General features: G+C 36.4%; 1 protein-coding gene across 2 annotated transcripts; it reads right to left on the reverse strand.

The window, feature by feature from the left end:
- Positions 1-7,012: 7,012 nt before the first annotated feature.
- On the reverse strand, positions 7,013-16,212 carry acer3 (alkaline ceramidase 3). Of its 2 annotated transcripts, none has more exons than XM_079862316.1 (10): positions 15,787-16,212; positions 13,028-13,138; positions 12,827-12,879; positions 12,604-12,656; positions 11,855-11,936; positions 11,701-11,736; positions 11,297-11,355; positions 9,298-9,399; positions 8,885-8,989; positions 7,013-8,793 (listed from the first exon to the last, which is right to left on the reverse strand). In XM_079862316.1, the coding sequence occupies exons 1-10, from the start codon at positions 15,887-15,889 to the stop codon at positions 8,694-8,696; spliced, it is 804 nt and encodes a 267-aa protein (XP_079718442.1). In that variant the 5' UTR covers positions 15,890-16,212; the 3' UTR covers positions 7,013-8,693. The 2 variants fall into 2 exon arrangements, with proteins under 2 accessions (XP_079718442.1, XP_079718443.1); XM_079862317.1 differs by lacking the exon at positions 15,787-16,212 and adding an exon at positions 15,669-15,687.
- Positions 16,213-16,385: the final 173 nt, after the last annotated feature.

A 16,385-nucleotide genomic window follows, 5' to 3' on the forward strand; every position in this document is an offset into this window, starting at 1 on the left:
AAATTAGTCCGGTGACGTAGGACTGCGCTCTACTTTACAGTTCCCGCTGGATTTTATCTTCTGAATTTAAGCTTAATAAAGCCTGAACCTCGTCGTCGTTCCATCTGTCGTATTTTTTTAAATCCATTGTTGATTCGAATAGCAAACTATTTTTACTGCACGTAAAGCAACAGATTTTTAAAAATGGTGGACGAAATAAAATGTGGCATGAACTCAACCAATCAGCATGTTCAGCGCCCAAGTCCCAACTCCGAAAGTTCCTGAACTTTGAAAAAGTACTACCTCGCGAGCAGGGACTTTCTGAGGGAGAAATTTTTAGACCCTGGTTCCTGCGGTGGAAACACACAGAGTACCACCCCAAAGTGTCACGGTTGTTGAATGCATTGTTTCTTTCTTGTCTCGTGTCGTTGTGTTTATGTGTGAGTGGGCGTTGTCCCGCTCACGTGTCTGTCAGCGCTCCAGCTGATCATCATCATCATCACAATCACTGTTCACAGCTGCTGTTCATTCCCATTGCCTATATATACTCACACCATTCTCTGTTCCAGTGTCGGATTGTTTGTTGAGGTCCTGTGTTGCCGTGTCTGTGTTCCCGTGAAGTTTGCCGTGTCTGTGTTCGCCTGCCTTGTCTTCTCGCCGTCTTGTTCCTCGTCACTGGATTCACCGCACTCAAACACCGGGATCGGGATTCTGCACTATCACAGCACCAGAGCACCACAGACCATCGAAAAGTCCCTGCACGAGCCTGAGTCGCCGCCCTTCTTTGTTCCTGTACTGTTTCTGACCTTATTGAGATATTAAACACTTTTTGAGTACCTGCAACTGTTTCCTGTCTGTTCAGTCATGACACAAAGTCCCTAGTTCCTGGGGACATTATGCATTATACAGTAGTTACTGATTAGCTATAGTGAACTACCAATTTCATCTGTGCACTATTACTAACTAATTCATTATCTATAGTTTCTTGTTAGTTAATAGTAGTTACTAGAGTGTTAATAATGCGTTACTCATTTGTCCCTGTGTAGTTATTCATTAATGACGGAACAATGTTCTAAAGCAGTGTTCTTCAACCCTGCTCCTGAAGGACCCCCAACACTGCACGTTTTCTTTGTCTCCCTAATCAAACACACCTGATTCAACTCATCAGCTCATTAACCCATGTGATAATGAGCTGATGAATTTAAGATTAGGGAGACAAAGAAAACATGCAGTGTTGGGGGTCCTTCAGGAGCAGGGTTGAAGAACACTGTTCTAAAGTGTTACCAAATGGGTTTTTTTTTGGTTCCTCCAGGATGCAAACCAACAACGTTGTCCGAGGGAATTTCAAAGATTCGAAGAACACCTTTTACATTTCAGACAATTTTGGAATATGATAACAAATTTTAACATTGTAATACCATTAATACTTTTCCCTCTGAAGGTTATTTTTAATTGTAATATAATAAGTGTATGATTGTATCTTATGGGGTATAAAAATAACCGTTTTAGTTCCTTTGTCATTGCTGGCCTTTGTCAATTTGCCAATGGTTTGTCTTCTTTCAGTTGCCAAGAAATTTGATCTTCAAATTGGATGTTAAAGTCTTTGATGAATCAAAGACAGAGGTTGATGAGGAAGCATTCGATTATCTGCTGACACAACCAGACGTTGAGTCCTAAAAATGTTCATCCCAGACACAGCAAGTCTTGATGGTAAATTGTTTGATATGCTTATCAAGTTTTGTTTATTATCAGCAATATTCACCAATTTGCATATGCTAATTTGTCAATTGGACTAATTCTCAATAGCTGTATAGCATATTTGACCATTGATATGGTTTATACTGAAGATTCTTTAAGCTCAAGCTCATAATTAGCAGATACTGAAGGCACGTCACAACGTCAAATTTCCCAAGTAAGGATCTCCAATCTTGCCTCTGAATTACATCTATATAGACTGACTTAAATAATAAATATATTTGGAACTATATACACTTGTCATCTCTGCTCAATATTACATCATTCCCTCCTCCAGATGATCAAAGATATCCTAAAGAGCAGCCCTGGAGGCGAGAAGGTCATAAACGAATACGCTCGTAGGCTGTTCATACAGTAATTTGTAAATTGATGTTTATGATGTTATGGGATGTAATTGGTTTATGTTTGTGTGTGTTTAGAACAAGCCCTTCTCTGCATTTAAAGGAAGAATATGCGAAGGGAAACATCTCTCTATTCCCATACCTGGCTGACCCCAGGAGCAAGCTTGGTTATGTAGTAGCTGTTGCCTCTCAATCTTTTTGATTTAAAGGAGGAGGATATACTCTGTATATTGCAGAGTAAAGATTATCTACATTATAATTGATATGGCATTTATTTCCTTAGTTGTGTAATGTATAACTACTAGGTCTGTGTATTGTTCTGGTCATAGGAGCATTATTACAATGCAGAAGATGGAAGTGGATATTTGGCATGGAGAATCAAAACTCTGCAGAAAGAAGCATTAGAGGGATGGATGAAACGCCAACGGCAACCACAAACAGGTGCGAGATTTGATGTTTATGATGTTATGGGTGAACTATACATAATACAGATTGTCACTATCCACGATACATATTGTTGCATTTTTGTATTGCGATACATTTTGACACAATATCTTGATACACCTCTATTAGAAACGCTTTGAACAACTCAGAACGTCACTGGAAAAGGGCATATAGTTCATAATAACATCGTAATATACATCATAAACATAATTCACCCGCTATATTGCTAAATCTACCCGATTTTTCAAATCAACAGAAAAATATACAGGACCGGAATAACCTGGCTTCTCTTGAGACTCCCCTGCTTCACAGCACAGTTAATAATATGCTAAAGCCCGCCTGCATGTTTACGTGTGGTTACAAGGTATTTTGTGACATGAGAAAAACTGGCGATCTCAAACCATGTTTTTGAGACTGTCTTTTTTTCACTGCAGTTTTAAGGAAAAAATACTCAGCAATGGTGTTGACTTATGAATTTACACATGGTGTGTCTTAAAGCATATTTAAAACACCACACAGACATATAAACAACATTAAAAACTTGATTTTCACCACAGGGGGACTTTAACCCCTTACCAGACAGACCCAATTTTGGCATGTGGGGCATACATGCTGCTCATAAGTCATTCTCTTCACAGCCAACCCTTGAGAGTTTACAGTTCAAGACTCAGAATTAATCAGACTGTTATTAATATTGAGATATATAACTCAAACATAAAACAAAAACAAAAAATATTAAGAATATATATGTATTAAATATATAAAAATACTATACGAATGTAGCTAACAACTTATAACCACAACTAAGTAGCCACAAGTGTGGTCATGCTTCATTTCAAATCTGAGGATGATATATCTAAAATGATTCATGCTGTGAAGACTTAAGTAAGAGTATGTCAGGGGAGTTTTTTTTTTTTTTTTTTTTTTTGAGAAAAAGCTGATAAGATGCTTATCAAATATTTTATGGCTATGTAAACACCCATTTACAGTCTTTGACTAATGTTTGGCGAGGAGAACAGCACTATTCATACTTTTTGTAGTCAATCGACGAACCTTTCACACCTCTGGCGGTATGAGACTAATCTTCATTATTCTTTTATCCTTATTCTTTTGTTTGAATTCAGCCTTTATTCTGGCATTATGGCTTGGCCATCTACACCTCTTTCATCCCACTATACATGAATAATCCACCTATTATCTTAAGTCTTGTTAGAAAAAAAACGAAAAAAAAACTATTCTTTGGACCTTATGTGAATTATTTTAACAAATTAGATTATGGAATAGAAAAGCTCCTGCAGCAGGTGGATTAGAGCAACAAGTAGCATCAAGCTACATCACACAATTTAAAAGATTAATATTACAATTTTACTTAAGATCAAGGGTCTATTTCTTCATCCACTTGAACTATTTCTGAAATGGTAGAAATGGTACTTTTTAACAAAATGGACAAAAATGCCAGTTTAAGTGGATGAACAAATATCCTTTGATCTCATCAGATACATATTTGAAAAAAAAATCTTAGATGAGTAAACTTTCAAAACCCAACTCCTTGTATTACAGGTCTACCTCAGTCCTCATCAACTTCCTGTACTTCCTGAATTACTCCAATGGTTTCTAAATGGACTATGGACCTGAAAGTCTGTCTCAGACTCCAGACACTTGACTAATATTATGAATAGGCTACATTCATACACCGCATCTGTTCCCCTTTAAAGGAACATTTTGGTTTAAATAAATGATATTGTTAAAACAGAAATAAAATCATTTTGACTTGTCTCACAGTTATAATTACAAAATTTGCCTTATAGACTTTCATTATAAGTGCATTTTCGAATGCGTTGTGCTTTTGCAGTGTAGGGCTCGTTTCACATAGATTGCGTTTTTCCATTCCGCTGCCCTACTTTTCCATTGTTTTTCTTTAGCAGGTCAAAAGGGTCAGAGTTACGCTGTATGAATCATGTTTTTGATGGCATTTTAGTGTTTGTGAAAAGCACTGCTTTATACGGCACTTTGCTTGCCACAAGACTTATCGAAAGCCATAAGGGCCAGAATTCCACTAAAACGGTCTTAAATGTCATCAGATATGGCGTTTTGGATGTAAACGCGATTAATCTACAGCATAATTCTGACTCTTTTGGCTTGCCATACTGTTTTTTCCACTTACATTCTGTGTGAACCGTCCCTAATACAGGTGAGGCTTGACACTGTTGCCTTTGGCCTGTATATCTGATTTTGGAATAGGAAATTGATTATTCAGATGACTCACATGATATCTCAGCAAATTATCTAGTTAACACATGTAATAAAAACCTGGTAGTGCCCTAGGACAGAGTCATAGCCCAGCCTAGATGGCATCTACTGTATATGCAGAACAATGTAACTCCCATTCGCCACAAATTTTCACACGTTGCCATGCTTGTTTGTTAAATACTTTGGTTCATAATCATGTACTCTCAGCTCCAAAATAAGACATGTGAGCAGTGCTTCCACTGACTCAGGGATTCTAGATAATAAATAAAAAACAGCCCCTTTCAAACTTCAGTGATTGTCTAATCTCAGCAGACTTACTGGTAACCGCCTGTCTATAAATCAGGTGGTCATCACTTCCTTTGGCCACCACCTCTACATCTGCTATTATGTAATCAGTTTTGTCAATAGAGTTAATGACACGTAAAGCTCTATGTTGACAGTCTGTTGGTTCAGGATGTAGTCATGGAATTTTTTTATTTACAACATGTTTTTTTCCCGTCAGGGATCATTCTTCATTCCTAAAATAAAAGCAAGTAGGAGCTGAGACATATAAAGATATAAAGTGTGTGCGTGTGTGTAAATCCATATTAAAACCCACTCAAATACAGATTTACCTAGAGTACCCTCTTCTGATGCGGATAACTAAATGACAAATAACACTATCTGAATATACGAGGGGGGAAATGTATTTTTTAACTTGTCACTGATTAATTTTTCACCACTTTTTGACTTTTTTTCCAGGTCACTTAAATAGTGCATAATAAATAAATAGGAATCGTGATTCAAAAATAAAAGTATGGTTTAAAATGAGTCCTAATAACATGTCATACTGCTGTAAAGTGTCATGTCAGTTATCAGTGCATACACCTATGGGTAGGCCTATATTTTGGGTCCTGTTTAACTCAGGATGCCTGAAGAACAATCCTAAAGGGGTTTCTCATTTTTCTCAGTCTTTGCATGTTATCAACTGAATAGGAGCTTTCACCTGAAATCTCTGACGTCGTGCAGAATTCCCCTGTTTCCCAGAGACTCCAGAGGTTCAAACATGCTTATTTTCCAGGCCAGGAAATGACTCAATGACATCTCTGTCTGATATGACTCAAAGACAACTGCAGGTGTCAATAGTGTGGAGAAAAGGATAGCTGCAGGTCGGAGTAATAATAATGGGCCTGCCGATAGGAGGCTTGCCGAAAAAAGGTGAATTGCTACAACAGAAACTAACCCCTAACCCTATAGCCCACACCCTGACTGACAGCTTTTGTGACCAATGATAAAGACCTTTCGTCACGCCCACTACTCCAACCTGCAGATCTGCCCTCTGCTGTTACAACACTGATCTGCAGCCAGTATTTTTGAGATGATGTTTTACCGTTCCAACCGGAACTCATAAATCGGTATATTTAACTCCCAGGTTCCATATTACACGTTGCTTAAATAATGTAAACTTGACTGACTGCTTCATTTCCACTTTAATAAAAAAAATATATATAACAAACACGATTGATGTGTCAGTGTCATTGCTTTGTCTCAAGATGCACACCAGTAATGTTTTTTTCTAAGGCACGTTTATAAAAGCTACTTAAATGTCCTACTTGATCTAAAACCTAATCCTGTCTTAATCTAAGCCCTTTCTGTGAAACCAGGCCAAAGTGTTGTTCAGGCATAGGCTACATTTTCATGTTTGCATCAACACTGAATGGATATTATTAAACGAATCCGTTTAGGTTCACAAAATGATACATTTATCGAAAGAATTAAGGATTAAAGATGATTTTATTGTATTTAATAAATTAAGATACATTAAATTTAATGGATTATATATATATATATATTACCCATTATATATATTATATAATGGTTATATATATATATTATATAACCATTATATATATTATATAATGGTTAAATAAGACTAATGTCACTGTATAGGCCTGTTTTAATCTGATTATTATTTTTTATTATTGATAAGCGCTTAAGTTCAGGGTCCAGAAAAAATATTAATATAAACATTAATAGTAAAATGTTACTATGAAAATATAAAAAAAAAAAAAAAAAAATTTTTTTTAACTGTGTAGCTATACATAAATAATTTTAAGTTTTAGATGCTGTGAATACATCAGTGTTGTATGATTGGATGCAAGTACAAATGACAGATTAAAAAATGATTACAGACACGATCCCTATTATAAAGACGTACAAGCAGCACAAACAATTTAAAATAATGTAAAACAATATTAACATCATTTAATGTTTTGGCAACATAGATTTTAATGAGGCACCAAAAAAAAAAAAATCACAAAACACACATATAACATACTTAAATCATTACACAGCCTTTACAGGACAATGCTGGGAAGGTCAGCTAAAATATTCCATATTATAACTCACCATTTCAGTCATAAGCAAGATTAGAGGTCCACTAATATCTTAACAACTGCATCAGTGGATTTAAGCACGAAACTATGATAGTGGCAGTCATTTTGCTGTTGTTTGTTCATTTGTATTCAGCAAAAATGTTGACATCTTTGTTTTTGTTTGAATCATTTTATGTGATGGAATATGTAATTCATAATTATTTGATATAATGGACATCAAGGCAACAAGGAATAAACCACAGTTTAATCTAAGGCATCCTTAGTGGTGCAAACATGACTCCAAACCAACAGCAGCGCTTTATCTGAAACATGTGCCTAACGTCTCATCGGATTAAATACAATTTATTTGAATCAACTGTGCTTTACAGATGATTGAGTTCTTATTGAACCATTAACTTGGCACAATACATAAACAAATGACGAATCAATATTAATATATGACTTCATTCGTTACCACCCTTCACTGTTTCTTTTTTGACAGCAAGCATGACTAGTGGCATTTCAAGTAGTTAGTATTAGAGATGAGAATATAACATAGTTTATGAGACATTCATTTGCTAATGATAGCAAGGTTTTACTTGATTTTGACCAATTTACTCTAGACTGAGTAACAGCAATTAAAGCATTTAAGTATCTCAGCTCAATGTTAATAAGCATACATGATAAGTCCTTCATAAAATGTTCATATTAACACACCCTTCTACCAAAAATGATAATAAATTAAATCCATTTGATTGCATATTGGTCACATGAGGGCCTTGAAATGTTTAAAGGACAAACTGGATAAGTTTAAACAAAAACGTGACAAGTGAGTCACTGAATTATTGACTCAATTTGTTTTGCAGAGCAGCTTATGACTATTGTTAATATGTCTTACTGTAATTACAAATATTAATATGTAGTATGTGTAACATGGACACAGTTATGTAACATGCTACTGTATCTCTGAAACACAGTAAAATGACCATATTACAGTAAAATGTGCATGTATCTCATCCCTAAATGCCTCAATGGTTCTTAAGGATGAAGATCTTACTTATTAACACTCATTCATTTTTCTGATCTGTTTAATTTGACCTTCATAATCTCTAAAAGTGTAGAGATAAGTAAGATTTTGCATAATCTCAAGCTAGTTACATTAAGTTCAAGTACAAAATATGAAAACTGTCAAACTGACTAGATATAATCCATCAAAGCCATATTATTTTCCCTCATGAAGGCAGAAATACTAACCAGAACAGAATCCTAGTTTTGGCTGCTTCTTTCTCGCTAATTAGACCCTCCGATTTATAGGAAAACTTATGTACATGTTAAATGTGCAAAATCACAAGACCACTACAAAACTCTCATCTAACCTATAATAAAGACAAAATCTTTCCTTCGTTTGGCAGTTTTCTCAGTAATGCACTTGGCAAACGGAGTCGGAAGGGGAACAGGGGAACCAAACCGTCAGCCGCTGGTCACTATCTGCAGCCGCTGAAGCTCATTGGCTGGACCTCTTTCTGTCTGAGGTCTGTGATTGGTCCATCTTCCTCTCCTCGGGTCCCTTTCAACTCGTCTTCTGAGATTCAATGTGCAGCATCGGCCAAACGCCACATAAAAACTTCACTTTTGGTCTGTGCTTGAGGTAGGTTGACCGAATCTGGAGGCTATGGCAAAAAAAAAAAAAAAAAAAAAAATTATATCCATATTTAATTGCATCATCCATTCAAACAACATCATCTTTCCACAGATACGTACCTGAGGAGTATGTGTAAATATGACCCCAGGCCTGTTAGGATGTGCCACCATGCGTGAAGCTGCGTAACCGCCCCAATCACAGGAGGCAGTCGCTGCCGTGTGGCTCTGAATGAAACCATGACAAATAATGACCTCTTGTAACGTTATTTCTGTTGACTAAATTTACATGCTATTTCAGTCAGAGTAAAACTGACTAAAAAATTTTGGCAAAACTAATATATATTTATTTTATACATGTTTTATGTATTTAGAAAATATAATAATATACATAATATATCATACATTTTTTAATCAATAAAATATTTATTTGAATATTTAGTTTGATTTAACTTTTCTTGTAAATTAAGATGCTATTTTTGTTGATGAAAATGAATATACTGCAAAATGGAAAAATGGAATGAGACTAGAGCTACCTTAGAGAGTCACACAGGATATTATCGATGTTCCATAATACGAATCCCAACAGGAAGACGGTTAATGACGTAAAGCAGAGGGCTCTGAGCCACGGATAGACCCTGCAAAGCACAGACATGATGTTAAAGTATTTACTTCCTTAATACGCAATCACACCTTCTTAATACAGACATTGTTTTAGCAAACTTGAATTCAATTCTGTCTCTATTCCACTATGAACCTTTCCACTTTTCACAATCCAATCAATAGAGTGCAACATTCGGGTTATGGAAATAAAAATTCCATTCATTTTCTCCATAGGGGAATTGATTTTGAACAATTAGCTTACCTAGACAGACCTGCTGTGAGCTACGAAGTTGTTAAAGGGGTGGTAAAATGCCCTTTTCACAAGATGTAAAATATATCTATGATGTCCCCAGAGTGTGTGTGTGAAGTTGTAGTGCAAAATACCCCACAGATATTTTTATATAGCAAGTTAAAGTTGCCACTTTCTGAGGGTTTGCAAAAACGCATCGTTTTGTGCTTGGCCCTTTAAATGCAAATGAGCTGCTGCAGAGGGCGGGGTTTCAAGAGCTTGTGTGTGTTAGCAGCTGCTATTTCCTCACGCAGACACACTAAAATGACAGAAACTGTTCTGCCTTTAATGTTAAAATGGTGTCAGACAAAGATGGAGAGACTCAAGAAGAAGTGACAACATGTAGAATGCAACAGGACGTCTCTGAATGGTTAGTTGATGAATTTATGTTGCTGATGTGGAGTTAACTATCTTCAATTAGGATATTCTGTCATAATAAATCTATAAATCGCTCGTATAGGAACTGTTGTGAGATGCACACAGAGTGACTTTCTATTGCATGGGAAAAGATGGATGCTAAAGTTTGAGCTGACTCACAAATGTACTCTTATACAACAACTCTTCCTCTTCTCAACATGGACTGCATGTTCCCGGGGGTGGGGTTTATGTAAATTCTAGGGTTAGTGATGTCACTAACCCGGGAGGAATGTTGTGTAGTCCTTTTCTTTAAAAGCAAATATCTCCCTTTGCTTTGAACTTTGAGCGTTGTAATTTTGCAGATGTTGTTTATGATCAAACAGCAACATTACACACTAACTAAAGTTAAAAAAGTGAAATCATAATCAACCACCCCTTTAATCAATGGTATATGCTTTTGTTGAAGCCATCGGCCTGCATTATTTCAACTTATTTTTTAAATACTTGTGCTTAGCAGCAGAATTCCTGGTGAAAAACTACATTATTCATGATTCTGCAAAAAACTCCACCAATCAGAGAAATTAGGGCTGCATCCGAAATCATATAATCTCTTGTGTAGGTAGTACTTATTTTGAATACGTAATTACTTCACAACCGCTAAAAAAGTATTTGGTATGAGTGTGTAGTAGAAATGCAATCTGGACGTACTACATTCGCCATTTTATGAGTACTATTAATTCAGACATACTTCTTTTGTCACATACTGTTTTTTGCCTACTATATAGTATGGAGGTGTGCGATTTCGGATGAAGCCAAGCAAATTGTACCAAAAGAACTCTTTACCCACAAACTCCCATGAAGCACTGCGAATGACGTAATAGTCATGCTGAATTCAGAACTACACACTAGCATAGTACTCTTACTATTTCTGCCATATAATAATACATTGATACTACTGAAATATGTGTGTGTAGGATTGTAGTTCTTTCACTTATTAAACCTGTTAAGTACACAGTCTTGTATCTTTTTGTCTGATTTTTTAATATATATTTTTGCCTCACATCAAAATGTGTAATGTTGTGATGGACCTCATGGCTGGTTGGTTTTTATTCATGGCTTTAACAAAGACTTTTTTGAAATTTCTATGAGAAAAATTAATCTGAAAAATACTTTTGGAACCAAGGCTGCCAGCAAATTGGGTGGGAAAAATGTATAATCCATAAAAAAATAATTGTATGAACTTAACTTTATTTTTTGGGTGGGCAAATACAGATTCATTTACTCACCATGTGACTATGAAAACTGAGCGAAACACCAAGAAAGCCACTAGTACGGCATACATGACCTGGGGGAAATGATAAAACCGCTGTTAACCTGTATATTTAACATCAGCTTCTAATATGTAAACAATATGATTGTATAAATGGTGATTTTCTTTTTACATAAATGTGTCGTGCTGGCAGTTTTAAACAAAAGACATCACAGTGTGTTTACAGAAGCTCATGAACCATTGAATACCCTGAGCATGAATAGAGCCACACCTAACTGTCATGCCCTTAAACAACAGAAACGGACAACAAACACCGACTGCAGAAGAGCCAGTTGTTTTGACACAACATTGTCATGCTCTCAAAGAAACCTGACATGGGTAAGTAGGATAAACCAAACTAAAGAGAGAGTCTGGCCTCACCTGGTGAAAGACAGGCTCTTTCCATATCAGGTAAACCTAAAATAAAAAAGTTTGTACTTAAAAAAAAAACATAGTAGAATTTTTTTGACTGCATATTACTGTATCTGTATCTGTATGTGTTTTAGAAAATGTATAAGAGCAAAGAAAAACTTACCACACTAACAATAATACTGAAGGTCAGCAAAAGTGTAATTGAGAAATAGTTAACAGCACGCTCTTGCTTGAAGCACTCATATCTGTAAATTGTAAGACACATATTCAGATCAGTCACCGAACAAAGTCAGAGGAAAAGCATCCACAATAAATGACCTACAATCATACACTACAGTTCAAAAGTTTGGGGTCAGTAAGAAATCAAATACTTTTATTCAGCAGAGACACATTAAATTGATCAAACGTAACAGTAAAAACATTTATAATGTTACGAATGTTTTCTGCTTCAAATAAATGCTGTTCTTTTGAACATTCTATTCATCAAAGAATCCTGAAAATAATGCATCACAGACAGTGTATCACAAAATTATTATGCAACTCCACCATTTTCAACATAATAATAAGATATGTTTCTTAAGCAGCAAATCATCATATTAGAATGATTTCTGAATAATCATGTGACTCTGAAAACTGGAGTAATGATGCTGAAAATTTAGCTTTGCCATCACAGAATAAATTACATTTAGAAATATATGAAAATTGAAAACAGTTATTTTAAGTTTTAATAATATTTCACAATATTACTGTTCCTACTATATATGATCAAATAAATACAGCCTTAGTGAGCATAAAAGACTTCTTTCAAATCCCAAAAAAATTCTGATCCTCATTACGCTCAAGACAAGCGTTCAGAGGTCAAAGGTGAAAGCAGACTGTGTGACTTTGCAGGTGTAAGAAAGGTCAACTTACAGGCAGTAGACAAAGACGCAGCAGCTGTAGATCATCGGGAGCTCATCCAGTAACTAGAAACAAAAGACAATCCAGAGACTGACAGCATTTGTGTGTCACTTGTGAATTATTGCTATTGCTTTGGGCATGTACCGTTAGAGAAGCAGCTTTGTGGCTACGAGAATGAAAGCGTGCTTGACAACAAGATGCACACTTTGAAAGGCTAAAGAGAAGTCAAGCTTACCTGCATTTCATACTGTAGTGTCATGTGAAAGCTCCATGAGCCAATGCCTACGGCTGTGCCAGAAAGAACAATGACATAAAAACACAACATTTAATCACTGAAATTGTTTAGGAAATACATATCAGTGGGAAAGGTAACTCCTTTCGAAAAAAAGACATTTGTGTGTATAAAAAAAATAATAATGTGAATGATGCATCGTACCAGCGAGTCCTAAAAAGGACCACACATAGCGTACTTCCAAACCATCTTTACACGTCTGAATGGCTCCATAAATGGGAGGTAGGATCATTATCAGGTTACTGACAGTATTCCCTGGAGAAAGCAAAAAAAAAACAATGTTTTCATGTTAATGAATGTAAATATTAAAGTCACCATGAAATCACAATTGACAATTATTATTTTTTATGGAATATTGCAGTATTTGTTATAAATTATTAATCCGTGCACATTAGGGGTGTAACGGTACATGTATACGTTCCGAACTGTAACAGAACAGACATCCCAGTTAGGTGAAAACAGTCAGACGATGAATACAGTCAGTTACAGGCGATCCACACTCCAATCCAGAAGGGGGCGCGTGTGTTAATGCAACGCTGTTTGCTATATGCCACAACAGGAAAAAGAGCAGAAGAAGAAGAAACAGTCTGCACCAACCCTAAACAAGTGTTCAGATAGCACGCAGGAGTTTGCTAGTAGCCTGTGCGCTGAGTTGCGATAAATTTTTGTGACGCGTGCCAAAAGCTTCACGGAAAGGAAACCAGGACGGCAGAAAACGGCATCCTGTTTGTTTTCTTTATTTTGTTTTTATTGTGAGAGTACTAGGAAAGTACAAAGAAAATGACATCATAGGCTACGCACAACACGTTAATCAAAACAATACATCTGAAAACAGACGTTGCATTTTACGTTTACTTCGTAGTACTGTGCTACGTTGGGGGGGTGGGTGGTTGGGTGGTGCCAGACATGTAAATGTACTGAACTTGTATCGAACCGTGACCCCAAAACCGAGGTACGTAGCGAACCATGGTTTCTGTGTACAGTTACACCCCTAGTGCACATAATTTTTTTTTAATTCATGCGCCCTCATAATCTTTAATCAAAATAACTTCCCCTCCCTCTTATAGTGACATCTCTACTCTATTCTTCTCTGACGTGTTTACTGACGTGAGGGCGGGGCAACCTGTCACTCACATGAGATCCACCAATAGCAAACCACAACCATCCAATCAATTCCGAAGTCCTGCCCTACATTTTTTCTTGTTTGAGAAGACATTTCACTTACATCACAATAGGAAAGAAGAGACTTATCACAACTCCCATTTCATGCTGACTTTAGGCCGTATTTGAGTTACTCTGACTATAAACGATAAAAGCAAAAACTGCAGCAAAGCTGAACAAAAGTTGAGTGAACTTCATCCAAACTGGCCTCTTAGCACCACCAGCAGCTGGTAGACTGCTATTGTGCCTCTTTGCTGAGTCTAAGAAAACTAAACCTATGTTAGAATTAACTAACATGGTGTATACAGGCATTGTTTCATTGTTTGGACATGCACTACAGCTGATCATACTGAACATGGCACATTCCTTCACAAGGCAACAGGTTTACACTGGACCCCTCTGATCTCAGTGGCACCAGAATTCCTGTTGGTTCTAGCAGCGTTTAAAACTTATATTTAAGATATGACTGTGTGTAATGTATATGTTGTAAAATACAACTCAAATAATCAGACTAACCAAAAACCGCTAAAAACCCATAGGGAATTGCAAGCTCTATTAGTATTAGTGTGTTAACTGTCACTCTGTGCCCTTTGAGCATCGTATCAACGTGACCTGAAATGTACAGTACTTGAGCAAACAACAAAGATCTAATGGCTACGCACACTGTGTCCTTCCATAATTTCATATCTGGGATATAATCAGCAGTCAAGCAAAAGTTCACAATAAAGCAATCAGAAACCTAGGTAGAACTTCTCCATTTAAATCTCTATAACCATGGTGCAAGTTATGGTTAGCTTGACTAGTTGTTTGCAAATATGCAAATTATGTTATTATTCTTACAAAAAATATTGATGGTAATAAATGGCACTTAAATGGGTATTCACCAGATCTGGCTGGAAAACCAACTAGACCAGCAAATCATCTTAGGCTGGTTTTAATGTTGTTTTTATTTCAGCAGTGACCAAAATGCCATTGAATCACCATAGTCCTATTGTAAGGCTCGTAAAATAACTCATTCATATTTACAGTAAAAGTTATTACACTATAAGTCCTTTATAACAACGTTCAACTGATTCGAGTCGCAGTTTATTGGATACAATACTTAAGTCAGTTTATAATTAAAGAAAATGTAAAGAACGTATAGCATAAGAAAACATCTACGTGGTGGGAAATAAAGTATGTTTTTTTTCTGCTCATAGTCTTGATTTCACTGAAAATCAGTATATCGACGGCTCGTGCTCCGCCCCAAATGCAGCCACACACTAACGTTAGGTTTCATTCATTCTCTTTCCGGTCATTTAGTATGATTTTCCTATGTGTTATTGGGATTATGATACGAGTTCAAAGCGGACTATGGGTCGCTGCTGGCCTCGGCTGTTAAATTACGAATCCTACTATGGCAATTAAATGCTTATGAATTTTAAGTATGTCACGCTGACGTTGATTCGTAACTTCGCTATGAACAAGGCTTGGCTTTTTTAATATTAATTACGTCGTTTTGACGTTGCTTCAAAACCTTCCAATGTAAAAAGAAGTGATTCATCAATATTAATTAGGCTCTGCTGACGATGCGTCGTAAGCGTCCAATAGCGGATGCTTGCCTCATGAATATTAAGTATCCCACCTTCTCATAGTAGGATTCGACAATACTCCTCTCTACCGTCTTAACATCCGTGTTTACCACCCTACACGATAATGAACAGTTTGTCCCGAACACAAGCTCCCCGTTCAAACGTACTTACAGAATTCTGCGATGTAATACGAGACCACATAATTCTCCTCGCACCAGTCTAGAGTTGAGGTCGGTGTTCCCCAGTAGCCCGGCCTGTCCGCCGCCGGAGCCATGATGAGACAGAGATCAGATAGGTTGGACGGGCGGAGGGAGGAGTTGCTTGTACGGTAACGGATTCAGTGCTCCATCCAATCTGAACCGGCCTACGTGTGATAACAGTTGCAATGCAAACAATAGCCTTCTGAAACTCAATACAACGAAGTGATTGTTGTTCTGGTCTAATGTAGCCTACTTTGAAAGGACAGTGTACTATCCGCTCAAAAATGCACAATGCACACACATAGGCTACAAATATTGTATTATCTTAAAATATAGTTAATGTGCATTATACGTCGATTAATTGTAATGTGTGTATATTTTTTGTGTTCATGATCTCTTAAGGATTATATAATTTGTGATGGCGTATTAATGAAAAATAAAGTGTAGTTAAAGGGATAGGTCACCCAAAAATGAAAATTCTGTCATCATTTATTTACCCTCAAGTTGTTCCAAATATGAGTTTCTTTCTTCTGTTGAACACAAAGGAAGATATTCTAAAGAATGTTGGTA

Source organism: Squalius cephalus (assembly GCF_949319135.1).
Source record: "Squalius cephalus genome assembly, chromosome: 24".
Classification (NCBI taxonomy): Eukaryota; Metazoa; Chordata; class Actinopteri; order Cypriniformes; family Leuciscidae; genus Squalius; species Squalius cephalus.